The sequence below is a fragment of the Peromyscus eremicus genome, chromosome 4 (genome assembly GCF_949786415.1).
Source record: "Peromyscus eremicus chromosome 4, PerEre_H2_v1, whole genome shotgun sequence".
NCBI classification, from domain to species: Eukaryota; Metazoa; Chordata; class Mammalia; order Rodentia; family Cricetidae; genus Peromyscus; species Peromyscus eremicus.
In genome coordinates this window covers 79,565,594-79,583,889 of record NC_081419.1, presented here as the reverse complement: position 1 = coordinate 79,583,889, position 18,296 = coordinate 79,565,594, and the positions used below count along the sequence as shown (strand labels likewise).

At 40.6% G+C, this 18,296-nt stretch overlaps 1 protein-coding gene across 1 annotated transcript in view; it reads left to right on the top strand.

Annotated features, from left to right (window-relative positions):
• The window catches only part of Qser1 (glutamine and serine rich 1), a 66,339-nt gene extending 60,521 nt beyond the window's left edge, over positions 1–5,818 (top strand). The window contains exon 12 of the mRNA XM_059261042.1: positions 1,973–5,818. Within this exon, the coding sequence (XP_059117025.1) occupies positions 1,973–2,113 (141 nt within the window). The 3' untranslated portion in view covers positions 2,114–5,818. The remainder of the gene's footprint in view (positions 1–1,972) is intronic.
• Positions 5,819–18,296: the final 12,478 nt, after the last annotated feature.

The following is an 18,296-nucleotide window of genomic DNA, read 5'->3' as shown; positions in this document are numbered from 1 at the left end:
TGTGTGCGCTTACTTGCCTGTATTCTTTTGTAAGTAATGACTAGATTTGAGTTTCTCTGCTCTTGATGCTAAGATGCATGAAAGCCTCCTCACTTGATAGATATAACTGGCAGTATTTTTGTTTGTTTATTTGTTTTTCTAGACAGGGTTTCTCTGTGTAGTTTTGGTGCCTGTCCTGGATCTCGCTCTGTAGACCAGGCTGGCCTCGAACTCACAGAGATCCGCCTGGCTCTGCCTCCTCAGTGCTGGGATTAAAGGAGTGTGCCACCGAGACCAACAACTGGCAGTATTTTTAAGCTGCTAGCATTTGATTACAATTCCATAATACATGGTGTTTTGAGCCGGGCATGGTAGCACAAGCCTTTAATCCCAGCACTGGAAGGCAGAGGCAGATGAGTCTCTGTGAGTTCAAGGACAGCCTGGTCTACAGAGCAAGTTCTATGACAACCAGGGCTACACAAAGAAACCCTATCTCCAAAAAAAAAAAAAAGGAAAAGAGAGAAATGAAGAGATGGGAAGGTTATGTGTGGCATCAGCAGAAGTGTGCTTGTTTGTTGTTTTTCTCGAGACAGGGGTTTCTCTGTGTAGCCCTGACTGTCTTGGAACTCACTCTGTAGTCCAAGTTGGTCTCAAACTCACAGAAATCCACCTGCCTCTGCCTCCTGAGTGCTGGCATTAAAGGCATACCACCACTGCCCGGCTCAGTAACACCTCTCCTAACCAATACTATAGCTTCTTCGATTTTTGTTTTTCAATCTGTTTTTATTTTTTGTGTGTAAGGGTTTTGCCTGTATGTTTGTATGTACACCTTGTTTGTAGTGTGTCTTCAGAGGTCAGAAGAGGGTGCATAGGATCCTCTGGAGCTAGAGTACAGACAGTCGTGAACCACCATGTGGATGCTGGAAACAAAACCCAGGTCTTCAAGAACAGCAACTGCTCTTAACCGCGGAGTCCTCTCCCGCCTCACAGTGCTGGGTTTTATAATTACCAGATTAAATATTACAGAGCTGTACCTGATGTGTTGGGCCACAGCCTCAGATAGAAGATGTTCCTAAGTCCAAAGGAGAAAGCAAAAATGGTGATGCAAACTATGTTGACTATTTTGACAGTGGTCTGAGATAGAGTTGACATCAGTATTTGTCATTTGTCGGGGCTGGAGACAGCTCAGCGGTTTATAGCACCAGCTGCTCTGGAGCCCTGGGTTCAGTTCATAGCACCCATAGGGTGGCTTGTAACCATCTGTAACTCCTGTTCCAAGGAATCTGACACCCTCTTATGGCCTCTGTAGGCATTTGGCACACAAATACATGCAGGCAGAATACCTACTTATATACAACAGTATGTATCATTGCTTTTTAATATAGTTGGAAGGAATTAAGAAAGCATGAAACACTTTACCAAGACATTTACCCGCCCCGTGGAGCCAAGATAGCAGGAGTTGATTTCATCAAAACTTATCTGAAATAACCATTTGCAATGGCTGGGAATAAGGATGGGTGAAAAAGATTAGTCCAAAAGCTGGTTCATGCCTTTAATCCTAACACATAGAAGGCAAAGGCAGGTGGATCACTGAGTTCAAAGCCTGGTCTATATAGTGAGTTCTGGGTCACCCAAAACTACATAGTAAGGCCGTATCACTTTTAATAATAATAATAATAATAATAATAATAATAATAATAGGCTGGAGAGAAGGCTCAATGGTTAAGAGCACTGGCTGCTCTTCCAGAGAACCCCAGGTTTGCTTCCCAGCTCACGCTATTTGATGGCATCTTACACCTGTCTGTAATTCCTGGTCCAGGGGTTCCAACTCCTTCACATAGACATGCAGGCAGGCAGAATACCAATGTGCATAAAAGTAAATAAATTTAAAAAGTAAGTACTTGAAAGTGCATTAATAAGGCCTTAGAAAGCATTTAAGTCTAAAAAAAGTGGTCTGTGTAAACTAATGCAACAACTTATTTCTTTATTTTAGATATCGTCTGTGCAGAAAAAAAATGAAGATTTAGGACAGGAAGAAATTGTTCAACTTTGTATGAAAAATGTAAAGTGGGTGGAGGATCTCTTTGAAAAATTTGGAGAACTTCTAAATCATGTACAACAGAAATGTTCCTAACATTTCCACAAAATCCCACCTTTTTATAGCACTAATGAAATGTCATAGTGTCACAGATAATCAAATCTCCAGCAGTGGTCTCTTGCAGACATGCCCAGTACCATAGGGGACTTTGACCAGGACCTTTGCTGAGGACAGTGGTGCTGCCACAGAAGCCAGTCCTTTAATCTGAATGAATGATTTTTCTAGTTTTTAAACTGTGGGGTGACTGAGGTTTTTATTTTCAGAGACATCTTTTGACAAATGATAAGCATGCACTAATTATAATTTTATTGCTAGAGAAATAGCATTGAAGTGACCTGACTTCTCCCATGACTGGTGTCAGAACGAAAGAGGTGGCAGAAAGCATTCGCCTGGTCACAGTGTTCAAAGTAGTGTACATTGTGTAGACGGATCTGGTATGGTGTGACATCCTGTGTGAGAATGTCTTCAGTTGAAAACATGGAACTCAGAAGCTGCGTTCTGCTCTGTGGAGTCCTTTAACATGTCCAGGAAACTGGGCGTGGAACTGTGCAATTCTGTGACTGCTTTTTGTGTCAAGTTCTATTGTGATGAAAAAAGTGACGTACTATTTTCCCTGTTTTAATGAAAAGTATTTTTGTTTATAATATGTTTGTTCCTTTGGAAAATTTTCACTTGTACATTTTATTTTACTAATAGTTGTATTTTTCACAAAGGAAATGTGGTTTTAATTTTTCTATCCATACTTCCTTGTTTTCAGTAAACCCTGTGTAGATACATGTCATTTGCGTTGTAGATTCTGTCTGGAGGTGGCTGTTTTTGTTTTGCCCTGTTGTTACTCAGAATATTCATTTGGTGCTAGAATAATTAGTTTAGCTTTATAAACGGGACTGTGTGAAACACTGCACTAATTTCATATTTCATGAAATAAATTTCTTACCAAACTAGCACTTGATTTATACTGATTTGTCAAAGTAAAAATTAACTACTGCCGGGTGTAGTAGTGCACATCTTTCATCCCAGCACATGGAAGGCAGAGGCAGGTGGCTCTCTGTGAGCTCCAGGCCAGCCTGTTGAGTTGAAGGCCAGCTAGTTCTACATGGTGAGCTCCAGGACAGCCAGAGCTACATACTAAGACCTTGTCCCAAAAATAAACAAACAAACAAAAGCTTAACTAGTGGTACATTCTGATGGCCCAGTGGGTAAAGGCACTTGCAGCCAAGCCTGACAAACTGAGTTTGATTCCCAAGACCCACACTGTGGAAGAAGAGAACCAACTTCTGTGAGTCATGTCCTCATGCACACTCATACACATACACATGAAAAATTAATAAGACAGTATGCAGTGTTACACACAGCTTTCCTAGCTCTCAGAACTGGAAGTGGAGTTCTCCTTTGGTGCCTTTAACCTTTAGCACAGTAGTGTAGCTTTCTTAAGTCTGACAGCGTTTCAAGTGGTTTAGTTAAGACAGTGAATGTATTAGGTTCAACATGACCTTGTGTTGTTTTTTTTGTTGCCAACAGGATGCCTTGTTTGTGAAGAAGATTTGATAGTGTCATTCTAAAGGATTGTCGTTTTTTAGGATTCTAAAGAAGCAAATCATCATACCTTTGTTTATTTTACCACCATTTAGTGCCTTACCCCTTGTCTAGAAAGCAGTGTTACTGTCCAAATAAGACATACTTACATGGATAAGCCTGTTGTCTCGATTTGAGAACAGGCAGTAAGCCGACAAGAGTTGAAGTGAACATGCCACTTGATTTAAGAATAAAACAGTTATATTGGGTGAAAATGAGCATGAGTTATGCTAACATTTTTTTCTGGTGATTCTCTTATTGAAAGCAATATCCTTAACATTTGTACCTGCTGTTAGACTCGGTAGTACCAAGTAATGGAAGTTTCTCTCCAGGGTCGAAAATCCTGAGATTGATTTTACAAGCAGAGGAGAGCAGGAAGCAGCCACATTCCATTCTGTAATATTGACCCTGGGCACAGTCAATGTGTTTTCAACATGGAGTTGGTATGCCTATACACCTTTACCTTTATCTTGAATTATAAAGTATGAAGTATATGTTTGAATTTCATTTTCATGAATGAATGTAAGGTTAATCTTACCATGAAAGTCTACATTTCTATTTTGTATTTTTTTTTTATTGTGGTTTAAAGCAGGGTCTCACACTTTAGCCCAGGCTGGTCTAGAACTCACTGTGTAGGCCAAGTTGGCTCCAAGTTCATAGCAATCCCCCTGCCTCAGCCTCCAGAGTGCTGGGATTATAGGCATGTGCCACCATGCCTAGCTTTCCATTTTCTTTTGACCTGCAGTTGCCCCTGACCAGTTTACATTTGTATTACCATTCATAAACTACAATTCACAGTGCAGAAGGCCAAGTCCTCTGGTCCTCCCTCAGAGACCCTGTTGTTGAGATGCAGTATCACCTCACTTATTCTATATAGCATAGGAAAACATCAACCCCAGGCCTTAGAGAAAAGTAGGACTGTGTTAACAACCATATACCAGTCCTTGGTCTGTAGGAAGCTAAATAAATACTTAGTTGGTTAGTGTTTGCCAGGGAATTTGAAATGTATGATATAGGAAGACATTTAGGTTGTAGAAAAAGGTAAAGCACATGTTGCCACAAGATAGGAAGGTGTTAAAGATTAGATTCTACCTATAGAGATCTGGAGGGTTGGGGATGTAGCTCAGTGCAGAGCACTTGGCTAGCATGTCCAAGGCTCTGGGTTTTCTCCCCAATCCCCCATCCCTCAGTGCACATAGAGATCTGGAGTAATTTCATATAAAAGGTATTCTGTGTTGATACTTGTTACTAGCCCAGAACAAAGTTGCCAAAGGGGCCTCCTTGCCATTTTGATATAACCCAGTTACTACTTGACCCCTAATAAGTCTGAATTTATGATTTGTCATGTTAAGTTGATCTAGAAGCTATCCATTTTCCTATGATTTTGCCAAATTGAAAATACTGGTAAGACAGGAAATAATCCTATTTTTAAATGTTTAATACATTTTTGTATAATTTTGAAAGTTCTAAATTTATTTAAATATCTAAAACTTGAAAATTTATAGATGGGTTTACACTTTAGGGCTATTTTCAAAGCTTCACATTTTTAAATTAATTTTTCTATTTACTATTTATTTTCCTTGAGGCAGATAAATTCCAACCTATAGCTCTTAGGATATACCCACGAGTTGTTTTTGTTTGTGTGTTGGTGTCCATTGCTGGTTCAGGTGAGTGGTTGGAGAGTCTCCTCACTTCCCTTACGGTCTGATCTCTGCATACTTGATGCCCCGATGAGGTCAGCACTGGGTTACTGGTGCAGCTTTGTGTCAGATGTGGAGGTTATAAATCTTAATATAGTCACAGAATGTAATTTTTTGTTTTAAATGTCTTGTTTCACAAAAATGCTTTTCAGATACAATGAAATTGTCCAGGATAGCTGCTCCTGTGTCAGGTATACTTGATACAACTGCACAAATGAACAATGTATAACTCTTGTTCATGCATTAGCACAGATGAACAACTTTTCACATCTGTGTTCACAAATGCATGTTTTTGAAAATCACCTCTATTTATAAAACAACTAAGCCTAAGGATACAAAGAAACCTGCATTTGTAGTCCAGAATTTCCAATTGGTCCATTATTCCGTGTGTGGAAATGTGAAAGACAATTTTGTATATTTGTTACTAACTCAGATCATTAAAATGAAAACCATTTTTTAAACAAAATCAGATTGTGTGGGTTTTTTTCCCCCCTTGGTTTTTGGGGTTTTTTGAGACAGAGTTTCTCTGTGTAGCTCACTGTATCTCTGTGGAACTCACTCTGTAGACTAGGCTGACCTCAAACTCGCAGAGATCCGCCTGTGTCTGCCTCCAAGTGCTGGAATTAAAGGCGTGCACCACCACTGCCTGGCCTTTTTGGTTTTAAGAATTAAAGCAGCAGGTATTGTATAACTAAAAGTATCACCGTGTTCCTATTTCTTGGAGAATACATAAAGAATTCCAAGTTGGGGTTATATAGTGCCAGCACTTGGAAGGCAGTGGCACGCAGTTGACTTAAGTTGGAGGCCAGCCAAGGCTACATCATGAGACCACATCTCAAACTCTTAAGCCCTGGCTGTCCTGGAACTAACTCTGTAGAACAGGCTGGCCTCGAACTCAAGAGATCTGCCTGACTCTGCCTCCTGAGTGTTGGAATTTAAGGCGTGCACAACCACTGCCTGGCAGCCCAAGTATTTCAAGCGACATTGTCAACATTTAGTCTTGTGTAACTAGTTTAGGCTACTAAAAATAATGGCTTTTAATTCCTTTATTTTATACAGAAAAAGGCCTTATAGGGTTGTGGTTTGAATGAAAATGGATCCCATAGGCACTTAGGGAGTGGCACTGTTAAGAGATATGGCCTTGTTGGAGTAGGTGTGGCCTTGTTTGACGTTTCCAAGCTCAAGCCAGGATCACTGACTGACTCTTCCTACTGCCTTGGGATCCAGATGTAGAACTTGCAGCTACCTCTCCAGCATCTGCCTGCATACAGAATTGCTTCCCACTATGATGATAATGGACTAAACCTCTATTGTAAGCCAGCCTCAATGAAATGTTTTCCTTTATAAGAGTTACTGTGGTCATGGTTTTTCCTCATAGCAATAGAAACCCTAAGACAAGGGTGCTAGAGAAATGGCTCAGCCATTAAGAGTACCTGTTCTTGCAGCGGGCCTGGGTTTGATTCCCAGCACCCACATGGCAGCTCACAACCATTCATAACCCCAGTTCCAGGGGTTCTGACACCCTCTTCTGACCTCCAAAGGTAACAGGCATGCAAGGCATACACATACACACACACAGACAAACACACACATGGAATTAAGTAATCAGTTACCTGCCAAAGTACTAACCCTAACACTGAGATCCTGTAAATGCCCTACTTTGCTCTACTAGCTCTGAAATTGCTGTTTGTTCTAGTATTTTTCTACATAATACTTTAGAAATGGTCATTCATGGGCTGGTGAGAGAGCTCATTGCTTAAGAGCACATGATTTCACAGAGAATCCAGGTACTCTTCCCAGCCTCACCAGGCAGCTCACAACTACCCATAACTCCAGCTCCAGAAGATCTAACACCCTCTTCTGACCTCCACCAGTACCAGGTACTCGTGTGGTGCACACACATACATGCAGGCAGTACACTCAAAAAGAAAAGTTAGGCTGGCTGAGGTGGTACATGCATTTAATACCAGCACTTGAGGAGAAAGAGGCAGGAAGATCTTTGAGTTTGAGGCCAGCATAATCTACAGAGTTGAGTTCCAGGACAGACAGGGTTACACAGAGAACTGTGTCTTAAAAGATAAAAAGCTAATCAAATGATCTGTATTGCAAAGCTAAAGGGTAGCTCTTAAACTATATTGTTTCATTACTGTCTTGTTCTAGCATTTTGGTAAAATATATTTGGAATCTGTCTTAGGGTTTCTATTGCTGTGAAGAGACACCATGACCACGGCAACTCCTATAAAGGAAAACAATTGGGGTGGCTCACTTATAGTTCAGAGGTTCAGTCCATTATCATGGTTTGATATGGCATGCAGGCAGACATGTTGCTGAAGAAGTAGCTAAAGAGTCCTACATCTTGCAGGCAACAGGAAGTGGTCTGAGACTGGGCGCTATCTTCATGTATGAGACCTCAAAGGCTGCCTCCACAGTCACCGACTTAACAAGGCCACACCTCACATTAGTGCCACTCCCTTTGGGGACCATTTTCTTTCAAACCACCACAGCATCTCAGAGAAGTTTTCTGGGGTCAATTATTTAACTCTCCTTGGGATAATTTTTCTGGGCCTGTGAGATGGTTCAGCAGGTAAAACATTCCTCACAAGCCCAATGACCTGAATTTGAGCCCCGGAACCCATGTAAAGCTGTTAGGAGAACGGGGCTCTACAGAACTGTCTCTAAACGTGCTCATTGGCTTGCATCTTCTACCCATCATACACAAAATTTAATTTTAAAAAAATACCTCTACATTTTTTGTCTTCCAATTAGAAATACTTTATTAGAAAAAAAAATCTGTTCTTGCTTTGTTGTTAGTGAAAGAGAAAGAAAAAGTCAGTGTGGAAAAGAGTAGATAATCTTTTCCTCTACAAAGTTGATGAAGGCCTAAAATATGCCTTCAGTTCCCACTGTGGGAAAGTCAGAAGGCTTGGCATTATGGATTACCCTCTTCTGTTGCTTAGCTTTAAGTAAACCAATTTCAAAAAGAACCATGTTAACCAAAATGAAAAGCATACTCCATAAAGTAAAGCTGAGCTAGGTCATTGATCATTATATATATATATATGTATATATATATATGTATATATATATATACATATATATATTCTCTTCACCTATGATGAATAATTAAGTGCTTTCACTTAATTATTATTAATTATTAATTATTAAGTGAAATTAATTAATTAAGTGGTTTCAAATGAAAGAAGGTACAATTACCTATTGGTCTGTTAAACCTTATCAATTTTCTGATGTTAATCAAGAGTCAAGAAATTGCCTTATGTGTTTCACACATAGCTGTGATGCTTGCAGAGGTGACTGTTTTTATCCAAATGAAGATTATTGTTTAGTTTGGCTTCTAGAAATATTTGGACAAGGAAACAAAATCAGTTAACTTCCCACTGCCCTCTTCACAACCCTTCATTACTTTGGATGACTTCCTTTTTTTTTTCAGATGTGTATGAGGGTTTTTGCACATATGTATGTGCATTTCATGCCCAGTGCCCAAGGAAGCCAGAAGAGCTCTGAGTCCTCTAGAACTAGAGTTCCAAACAGTTGAAAGCTGGTGTGTGTGTAGGTGCTGTGGACAGAAGCCAAGCGGCATGTGCTCTTAATCACTGAGCCACTTCTCTAGCCCCTCATCTCTTTTTATAAATTTTTGAAGTAGCATACTGTTGTGAAATATTTTAAAATGTGTCACATTTGTTTATGATTTAGAACATTTGTTTAATGATGCAAAAATGTGTTGCATTCTTTTATGTTGCATTTGTTTAACTCTGTGAAGCTGTGTTATGTTGCCTGTCTAAAACACCTGATTGGTCTAATAAAGAGCTAAATGGCGAATAGCTAGGCAAGAGAAAAGATAGGCAGGGCTGGCAAGCAGAACAAATAAATAGGAGGAGAAATCTAGGAGAAAAAAAGGACCAAGGAGCAAGAAAAGGAGAAGGAGAAGAGGACCCCAGGGGTCAGCTACACAGCAAGCCATGGAGTAGGACATGAAGAAAAGGACACAGAAATAGAGAAAAGCTCAGAGGCAAAAGGTAAACAGACAGGCTACTTTGAGTCAAGAAATGCTGACTAGAAACAAGCCAAGCTAAGGCTGGGCATTCATAAGAAAGAATAAGCCTCCATATGATTTATTTGGGATCTGGGTGGCAGGCCCCCAAAGAGCCAAAAGATTAAGAATAAAAACCAACTACATTTTGGCGAACCAACGTGAGGCTCAATTACCCCTAGGAACTGAGAAAGCTTTAAAAAAAGGATATGCCTCCTTTATGAAACTTTGCCTTACAGTAGAGCACATAAATAGCCTTTTTCATGCTAAGTAGAAACAACAACAAAAAAGTAATGCACTGGCATTCTAGAATTGGGGGATGGAATGCAGTTCCTGGTCAAACACACCTCCAACTGGACTGGCTTGGCTCTCAGGAACCTAGAAGTGGGCAGAGCCAGCCACCAAAGCCATTCAGAGGACCCAGCTGTAGCTAAGCAGTTTAAAGTTTCCTCATGGTCAAAAAAATACTAGAGATATGAGGTAAAAGAGGTCTAGATGAAAAAAAACCTCTCAACAGGTTCCAGTGTGTTTACGATGGTGTAGGCTTAGGAAAGAAAAGAAAATGAGTATGGACAGTCTTAGAAAGAAAGAAATAGTTTAAAAATAAACTCTTTAAAGAGAGTAAAAATAATATAAAAGAAAAAAGGCATGTAAGATGTGAAATACACAGGGAGTGTGGATCCTGTATATTATTGTGTTGATTTTGAATATTTTGTTTTGTCAATAAGCAAATGACAGTTGCTAAAAGACATGGGATTGAAAGAACTGAAATAAAGCAGCCTAGATATTTTAAGAATGCCTTAACTTTAAATTGGAAGTCAAAAAATGTATTTGTCAAATAGAAGTTAAAAATGCTTTGGAGAAGTTTTGCTTTTGTTTCCAGAGGAAACAAGAGGCTGTGGATTCATTCCAGGTTAATTGATCAGGTTTGATCAAGGGAGACCTGAAACGTGACAGGTGGTATCTATCAACAAAGGTTATAGCTGGTCTTCCCAGGACTTGGCCATTATCTCAAATTTTCTCAGTGACACTTAAAGATGCCTTTGCCCTCAGACAACAGGAAGCAGTCTGGAGAACATGACACCCAAGAAATGGTGTGGGTGGTCTTTTGTTATTTGGTGGGTTATGGATGTTTGTTATCATTTAGAGGAATATAGGATAAAAAGACAACTATTAATTTCAGATATTTTGCATTGGCATGGATTTTGGTATATTGATACAAATTTAAAGTTACTTTTGTTATACTGTATATATGTTTCTACTCATGTTTGGGGTATTGTGCTTGTGCATCTCGTTTAAAAATGCAATAACTAAGAAACGAGGTTAGTAATCTATAATAATCAAATTGCAATAGGTATGTTTTCAAGGTTAAACAGGTATATTTTAGACAGATGATTTTCAAATACTTCAAAGACCTCCAGAATATGACATTTAAGATGTCTAAGGTTTTTCATGACAATGAGACACATCTCCTAGATGTACCAATTTATTTCATAGAAGGATAATGGGCATCAAAGAAACTCCATAGGAGTTTGTTTCATTGTGTCAAGGCTAGCCATTTGGGCAAGAAACTGTTTTTGTCTTGACTCTTCACAGTGTGTCATGTGGAGTAGACACACAGGACCCCCAGAAAAGTGACTGCTGAACTTTGCCAAAACAAGGCAGAATAGTCCTTCAGGGTTCCTGCTTTAAAGAAGAGTCTGCCAGATATTCTGCAGGACACAGAGGAAAGTTACTGATGAACTTTGCCAATACAAGGCAGGACAGTCCTTCAAATTTCCTGCTTCACTGAAAAGCCAGCCAGATACTCTAGACCTGTAGGCTGAAGATGGATGCCCCAATATTGCAGAGGAACTTCAGGTGACTGTCCAGGTAGTAGATGTCTCTGTCATCTCTAGAGTTTTGGAAGTTGCTTGCAATGTACTTCCTGTTTACTCAGGTAATATTATATCCTTCTGGGTCTTTGATGGAGTGAAAGACTAAGTAATTAGAGTTTCAGTTTTCCTAAGTTATGATAGAAAGTAAATTAGGTATAATTTACTTAGGAATCCCTAAGATGGGATAGATGGTGGAGTGTTTTCTCTGTATTTGCTAAATACAAATAGACTAATTCCTGCTTGATAATTGTTTTTGTTGTGTATAATTTTACTATGTTAAAGTTAAAACTTTTCATTTTTATTTAACAAAAGGCAGAAGTGTTGTGGAATAGTATTTTAAAATGTGTTGTTACATTTGTTTATACTGTAGAGCATTTGTTTAATGATGCAAAATGTGTTGCATTCTTTTATGTTGCATTTGTTTAACTCTGTGAAGCTGTGTTATGTTGCCTGTCTAAAACACCTGATTGGTCTAATAAAGAGCTGAATGGCCAATAGCAAGGCAGGAGAAAGGATAGGTAGGACTGGCAGGCAGAGAGAATAAATAGGAGAAGAAATCTGAAAGAAAAAAGGATCAAGGATCAAGAAAATGTAGTGGGTAGCTGTTCCAGCTTTGACCTGGAAGTACTATCCCCATTGAGGCTTCCACTAACTGTCATGCCTACGAGGTGGGGTCGAGACAGGAGCCTCCGAGCAGAGTTCTCCAGAGTACACCACTGGACTGCACTTCACCTCTCCCAGACCCTGTAACCTATCCCTTTACCTGTAAGTCCCCACATAATAAACCTCCCTTTTAACTACGTGGAGTTTACTTAATACTTCCACCAGTAAGAAAAGGAAAAGGAAAAGGGGACTCCAGGGGCCAGCCACCCAGCTACACAAAAGCCATGGAGTATACAGAAATATAGAAAGTATACAGAAATAGAGAAAGATAAAAGCACAGAAGCAAAAGATATGACAGAATAATTTAAGAAAAGCTGGCTAGAAATAAGCCAAGGTAAGGCCGGGCATTCATAAGTAAGAATAAGCTTCTGTGTATTTATTTGGGAGCTGGGTGGCAGACCCCCAAAAGAGAAAAAAAACAAAAACAAAAACTACAGCATACAAAGTAGTTTGTTTCATTATAGACTATATATCATATTTTGGTCTTATTCATGCCCCTAATCCTCCCTCATCTCCTAGTACCTTTTGCTAGTCCCCTTTTTAAATAATTCTGTCTTCAGTTTTCACATTACGTGGATTCCATTACCCTTTCCCTGTCCTTTTTAAGATCTCTTCCGGGCTGGAGAGATGGCTCAGCGGTTAAGAGCACTGGCTGTTCTTCCAGAGGTCATGAGTTCAATTCCCAGCAACCACATGGTGGCTCACAACCATCTGTAATGAGATCTGGCGCCCTCTAATGGCATGCAGGCAGAACACTGTATACATAATAAATAAATAAATCTTTAAAAAAAAAAAAAAAAAAATCTCTTCCCTCTGGCTCAGGGGGATAAGAGCACTGGCTGCTCTTCTAGAGGACTTGGGTTCAATTCCCAGCACCCACATGGCAGCTTACCACTGCCTGTAAATGCAGCTCCAGGGAATTTGATACCTTCACACAGACATGCATGCAGGTATGTGCACAAACATACCAACGCACATAAAATAAAAATCATTAACGAGAAATCTCTTCCCTTATCCCATCTCTACTTTCATGATCGCACACACGCACATACACACAAATTCAGATTCCACATGAGAACACAGTATGTGAGTATGGCTCATTTTGCTTAACACGTCCTCCAGTTCTATCCATACATCATTACAGGCCTGTGAGTCTACGTGGGAACAGGGTCTCTAAAGAGGTAATTAAGATTAAATAAGGGTGGATAACAAATCCCACAGTAATGGTAGTAGTTTTGTATCAAACAGTCTCACTGTACATCAGGCTAGCCTCAAACTCACAGGAAGTCACCTGCCTCTGCTGGAATTAAAGGTGAGGTAGAAACAACAGGGGTATGTACAGTGAGAAGGTAGCCTATGCAAACAGGAGAGGCTCAGGAGAAACCAAGCCAGCCAACTCTCCAAACCTGTGCTTCCAGCCTTTAGTATTGTGTTTATTTTTCGTGGGGAGATGTAAACAAGTGCCTGTTCACCCCAGAGAGCACCAATAACAGACCTAGGTGTGGCTCCATGCAAGTCCAGTTTTGGTGAACCAGAGTTGATCTGGCTTGCTTACAGGTGCATGAAAGACCCTAAAACAGCTGCATCACTGAAAAGTCCCACTCCAGTATGAGTGACAGATGCGTTTTTTTTTTTTAATGTGTATGTGTATATATCTGCATATGAGGAGGACAAAAGTGTGTCAGATCCCCTGGGGCTGAAGTTACAGGCAGTTGTGATCTGCCTGATAATGGATGCTGGGAACTGAACTTGGGTTCTCTGCAAGGACAATACGTGCTCTTAACCACTGAGATGTTTCTCCAGCACCCAGGTGATAGGTTCTTGGAGGCTGTTTATTTAAATGTAAATGTCTCTCCCCTTTTTTATTTATTTTTGAGAACAGGTAGCCTACACTGTCCTGGATCTTACTATGTACACTAGGTTAGCCTCAAATTTAGCATTACCTCCACCTGAGCCTCCTAGGTGCTGAGATCACCGGGAAGTCACCTAGCCTGCCACTGAAAGTTTCTTATATTTATATGCCTACCACAGCTTTTCTGTAGTTGCTGTCTGCATGATACATTTTTCTTTGATTTTATTTTCAATACATTTATTTACTTATTTATTGGTGCTATGAATTGAATCCCCAGGGCCTTGTACATGTTAAGTATGTATCACTTGCCTATACTCCTACCAAATACATTTTTTTTATATTTTGCCTATATATGTGTCTGTGCACCATGTACATATAATATTCATGGAGGCCAGAAGAGGGTATCAGATCCCTTGAAATTGGAGTTATAAATGGTGTGAGCCACCTCACGGGTAGTGGAAATTGAACGTGGTCCTCTGCAAGGGCTGCAAGTGTTCAGCCCTACTTTGACATTTCTATTTTTTGGTTTGTTTACTTGTTTGTTAAGATAGGGTCTCCCTGTAGCCCAGACAGGACCTGAACTCATCATATTAATCCTTCTTCCTCAGGTTCCTCCGTGCCGGGATTACAGCTATGTTTCACCAAGTCCAACTAAGTAAATGTTTTCTTTTTTTCTTTTTTCTTTATATTTTGAGACATGGTCTCTCTACATAGCTCTGGCTATCCTGGAACTCACTATGTAGATCAGGCTGGCCTGGAACCCAGAAATCTCCTTGCCTCTGCTCCTGAGTGCTGGGGTTAAAGGCACATGCCACCATGCTCAGCTAGTAAATATTTTCTAATGTAGCCTTGAAATTATTTTTTCACTATAATTTTTGTTTGGGGTAGTTGCTCTAGAATTTACTATGTATATATAAATTATGTAGGAGCCCACAAGTGACTCAGTTTCCAGTTTGAATCTGTAGTCAATAGAGTTCAAGCTTGCTTGCTCCAGGGCTGTGAGAAAGTCCTGATTAGCCCACAAAGTCTCCTTGAAGGGCTGTGAGAAAGTTTTGATTAGCCCATGGGAAGGAACATACTATCTAGCTAGATGCAGGCTGCCGATGCCAGCCGGAGGTACACTGAGATAGAAAATGAAACTGCCTGCTCCTTGACTCAAGGACAGGATAGATAGTGGTTGAATGCCTGTGCTGTGCATTGTTTTACTTCTGTCCTTCAAGACTGTACGTAAGCTGGCTGTGAAATGAACTCGGATGTCTGGCATTGACTGGCAATCTCTGGACTCTTTTCTGTCTTCTTCACTGTCTCTACAATCCACATGCCTCCACCCAGCTATCCAGCTGATGGTCGGCAGGCTCAGACACTTCATCCTGGTAATGTATGGAAATGTCACCTTATTATATAGCTCTCTTCACTTTTTTTTTTGTTGTATTGTCAAACAGACTGCCTCTCCTAATGTAAGAATCCTAACAATACAGTGCTGTGATTATTAGTTTATCATTTGGAGTTAGTTCCTTAGCACAATACAGCTTTGCTTCCACAGAACACTCTTGTACTGTTACATGTCCATAGGCCCCAAGAACATAGTGTCTACATATTTCATACAATTGCTCTTAAAGTCATTTTAATAGGGATGGAGGTATATCTTGCCTAGCCTGTGTCAGGTCCTGGGTTGGATCCCCAGCATTCAAAATAAGTAAACAAATCAGATAGGAACCACCTAATATCTCTTAGGAGACAGAGACAAGCAGATCTCTATGAGTTTGAGGTCAGCCTTGTCTACATAGAGTTCAGGACAGTGAGAGCTACATATTGAGACTGTGTCTCAAAAGAAAAATTGGGCTTGGGGCTGGAGAGTTGGCTCAGCAGTTAAGAACACCTGTTAATTTTCCAGAGGACCTGGGTTCAGTTCCCAGCACCAACATGGTGGCTCCCACCATCTGTAACTGTAGTTCTAGAACATCTGTCCCCCTCTTCTGACTTTGACATGCACCAGGCACACATATAGTGTCCACATACATACATATGCAGGCAAAATATGCATAAAATAATCCTGGGAAAAAAGTGGATGGCACCTGAGGAATGATTTTGAAGAATGCATGCAGGCATGTACAAACAAAAATAAAATTTAAAAAACAAAACTAATATGTAGGCTGGCAAGATGCCTCAGCAGGTAAAGGTGCCTGCTGTCAAGGCTGCTGACTTGAATTCCATTCCTGGGACCTACATAGTGTAAAGATCTCTCAGAAGCTGTCCTCTGATTTCACATGTGTGCTGTGACTTGTGCCTTATGTGTCCACACACACATTGTGAAAACATTCAAAATAACCTTTTTTTCAAACAGGGTTTCTCTGTGTAGCCCTGGCTGTCCAGAAGCTCACTCTGTAGACCAGGCTGGCCTTGAATTTAGAGATCCCTCTGCCTCTTAAGTGCTGAGATTAAAGGCATGCTCCACCACTCATGGCTTGGTATTGTACTTTTCAAGTTCAGAATCTCCACATGGTTTCTTCCTTTTTAATTTTTTTTTTTTTTTTTTTTTTTTTTGGTTTTTCAAGACAGGATTTCTCTGTGTAGCTTTGTGCCTTTCCTGGATCTTGCTCTGTAGTCCAGGCTGGCCTCGAACTCACAAAGATCCGCCTGCCTCTGCCTCCCGAGTGCTGGGATTAAAGGCGTGTGCCACCACTGCCTGGCTTTCTTCCTTTTTAAAAGTATGCCATCACAACCTAGTCTATGCAGTGCTGGGAACTGGACCCAGGGTTGTGCATATGCCAAACATCCTGCCAACTGAGCTATATCATGAGCCCTCAAAGGGGTTTTTGTTTGTTTGGGTTTGGTTTTTTGAGACAGGGTTTCACTGTGTAGATCTGGCTGGCTTGGAACTCACTATGTAGACCTAACTCAAAGGGATTTGCCTGCCTCAGCCTCCCAAGTGCTGAGATTAAAGGCATGAGCTAATTCCTGGCTAATCCTAAAGTTTTGTCAGGGGTTGGGAATATAAAAGTCAGTAGTAGAGCACTTGCAAAGAGAAAAAGGGTTATATTGTAATGCAACAAGGTAATCTGTTGGTGGCGGGCAGAGTGCTTGCTTAGCTTGTACAATGCTCTGAATTCCAGCTTGATCACTGGGAGGAAATGAAAAGATTCTCAGGACCACTAAATCATTAAAGACATGCAAAATTTAAAATGTCAGTGATGTAGAAAAGCCTGAACTCCAGTACATTGCTGGTGGAAATGTAAAATGGCATGACCATTACTGAAAAAAAGAGAAGTTCCTCAAAAAAACTAAACAAAATTACAGTATGATACAGGGATCTCACTTCTGGGTATATAACCAATGATCTGAAGAAAGGATCTCTTTGAGTGTGTGTATTTGAGGTGCTAGGTATGAAACTTGGTCTTATATACACCAGGCAAGTTTTTTTTTTTTTAATTTATTTATACTGGGCTGGAGAAATGGCTCAGAGGTTAAGAGCACCAACTGCTCTTCCAGAGGTCCTGAGTTCAATTCCCAGCACCTACATGGTGGCTCATAACCATCTGTAATGAGATCTAGCACCCTCTTCTGTGTACATAATATTTATTTATTTATTTATTTATTTATTTATTTATTTATTTATTTATTTATTTATTGTGTATACAGTGTTCTGCCTGCATGTACACCTGCATGCCAGAAGAGGGCACCAGATCTCATTATAGGTGGTTGTGAACCACCATGTGGTTGTTGGGAATTGAATTCAGGACCTTTGGACGAGCACCCAGTGCTCTTAACCTCTGAGCCATCTCTCCAGCCCCTCAAAGCAAATTTTCTATCACTGAACTCTTTCTCTAGCTCCGAAAATGGAATCTTTAAGAGACATTTGCACACCCATGTTCAGTGGAGCATTATTCACAAGCATCAAGAAGTGGAAACAGCCAAGCAGTGGTGGTGCACGCCTTTGATCCCAGCACTCTGGAGGCAGAGCCAGAAGGATCTCTGAGTTTGAGGCCAGCCTGGTCTACAGAGTGAGTTCCAGGACAGCCAGGGCTACACAGAGAAACCCTGTCTCACCAAACAAACAAATACAAACAAAAAGCTGTAGAAACAGCTAGAATGCCCACTAATAGATGAATGGATAAGGAAAACATGAAACCTGGATGATCGAAAACAAACAACCCTCCTCAGAAAAGCATTTCGCAGACACAACAGGCAGATGTACATATGAAGTGACGGTGATTGTGACAACACATGTAAAACCTACCCACGCTCAAGCCAACAACAATCCCAGCATGGAGGAGGGGAGGTGGGCACAAAGTCCCATCTCCAGCTGAGAAGTGGTTGGTGTTTGATAGCTGCTGGGAGAGAGTCAGTTTTCTTTAGAGGTATGACCCCTGGTACAGGAACCACACTCCAAGGCAGACCCTATGCCAACCCAAACTGGGTGTGAGGGGTTGAAGAGACGGACAGAGAGCAAGTGCACCCACAAGAGCATACCGAATTCGAGCATACACAAAGCTGGGTGGATGGG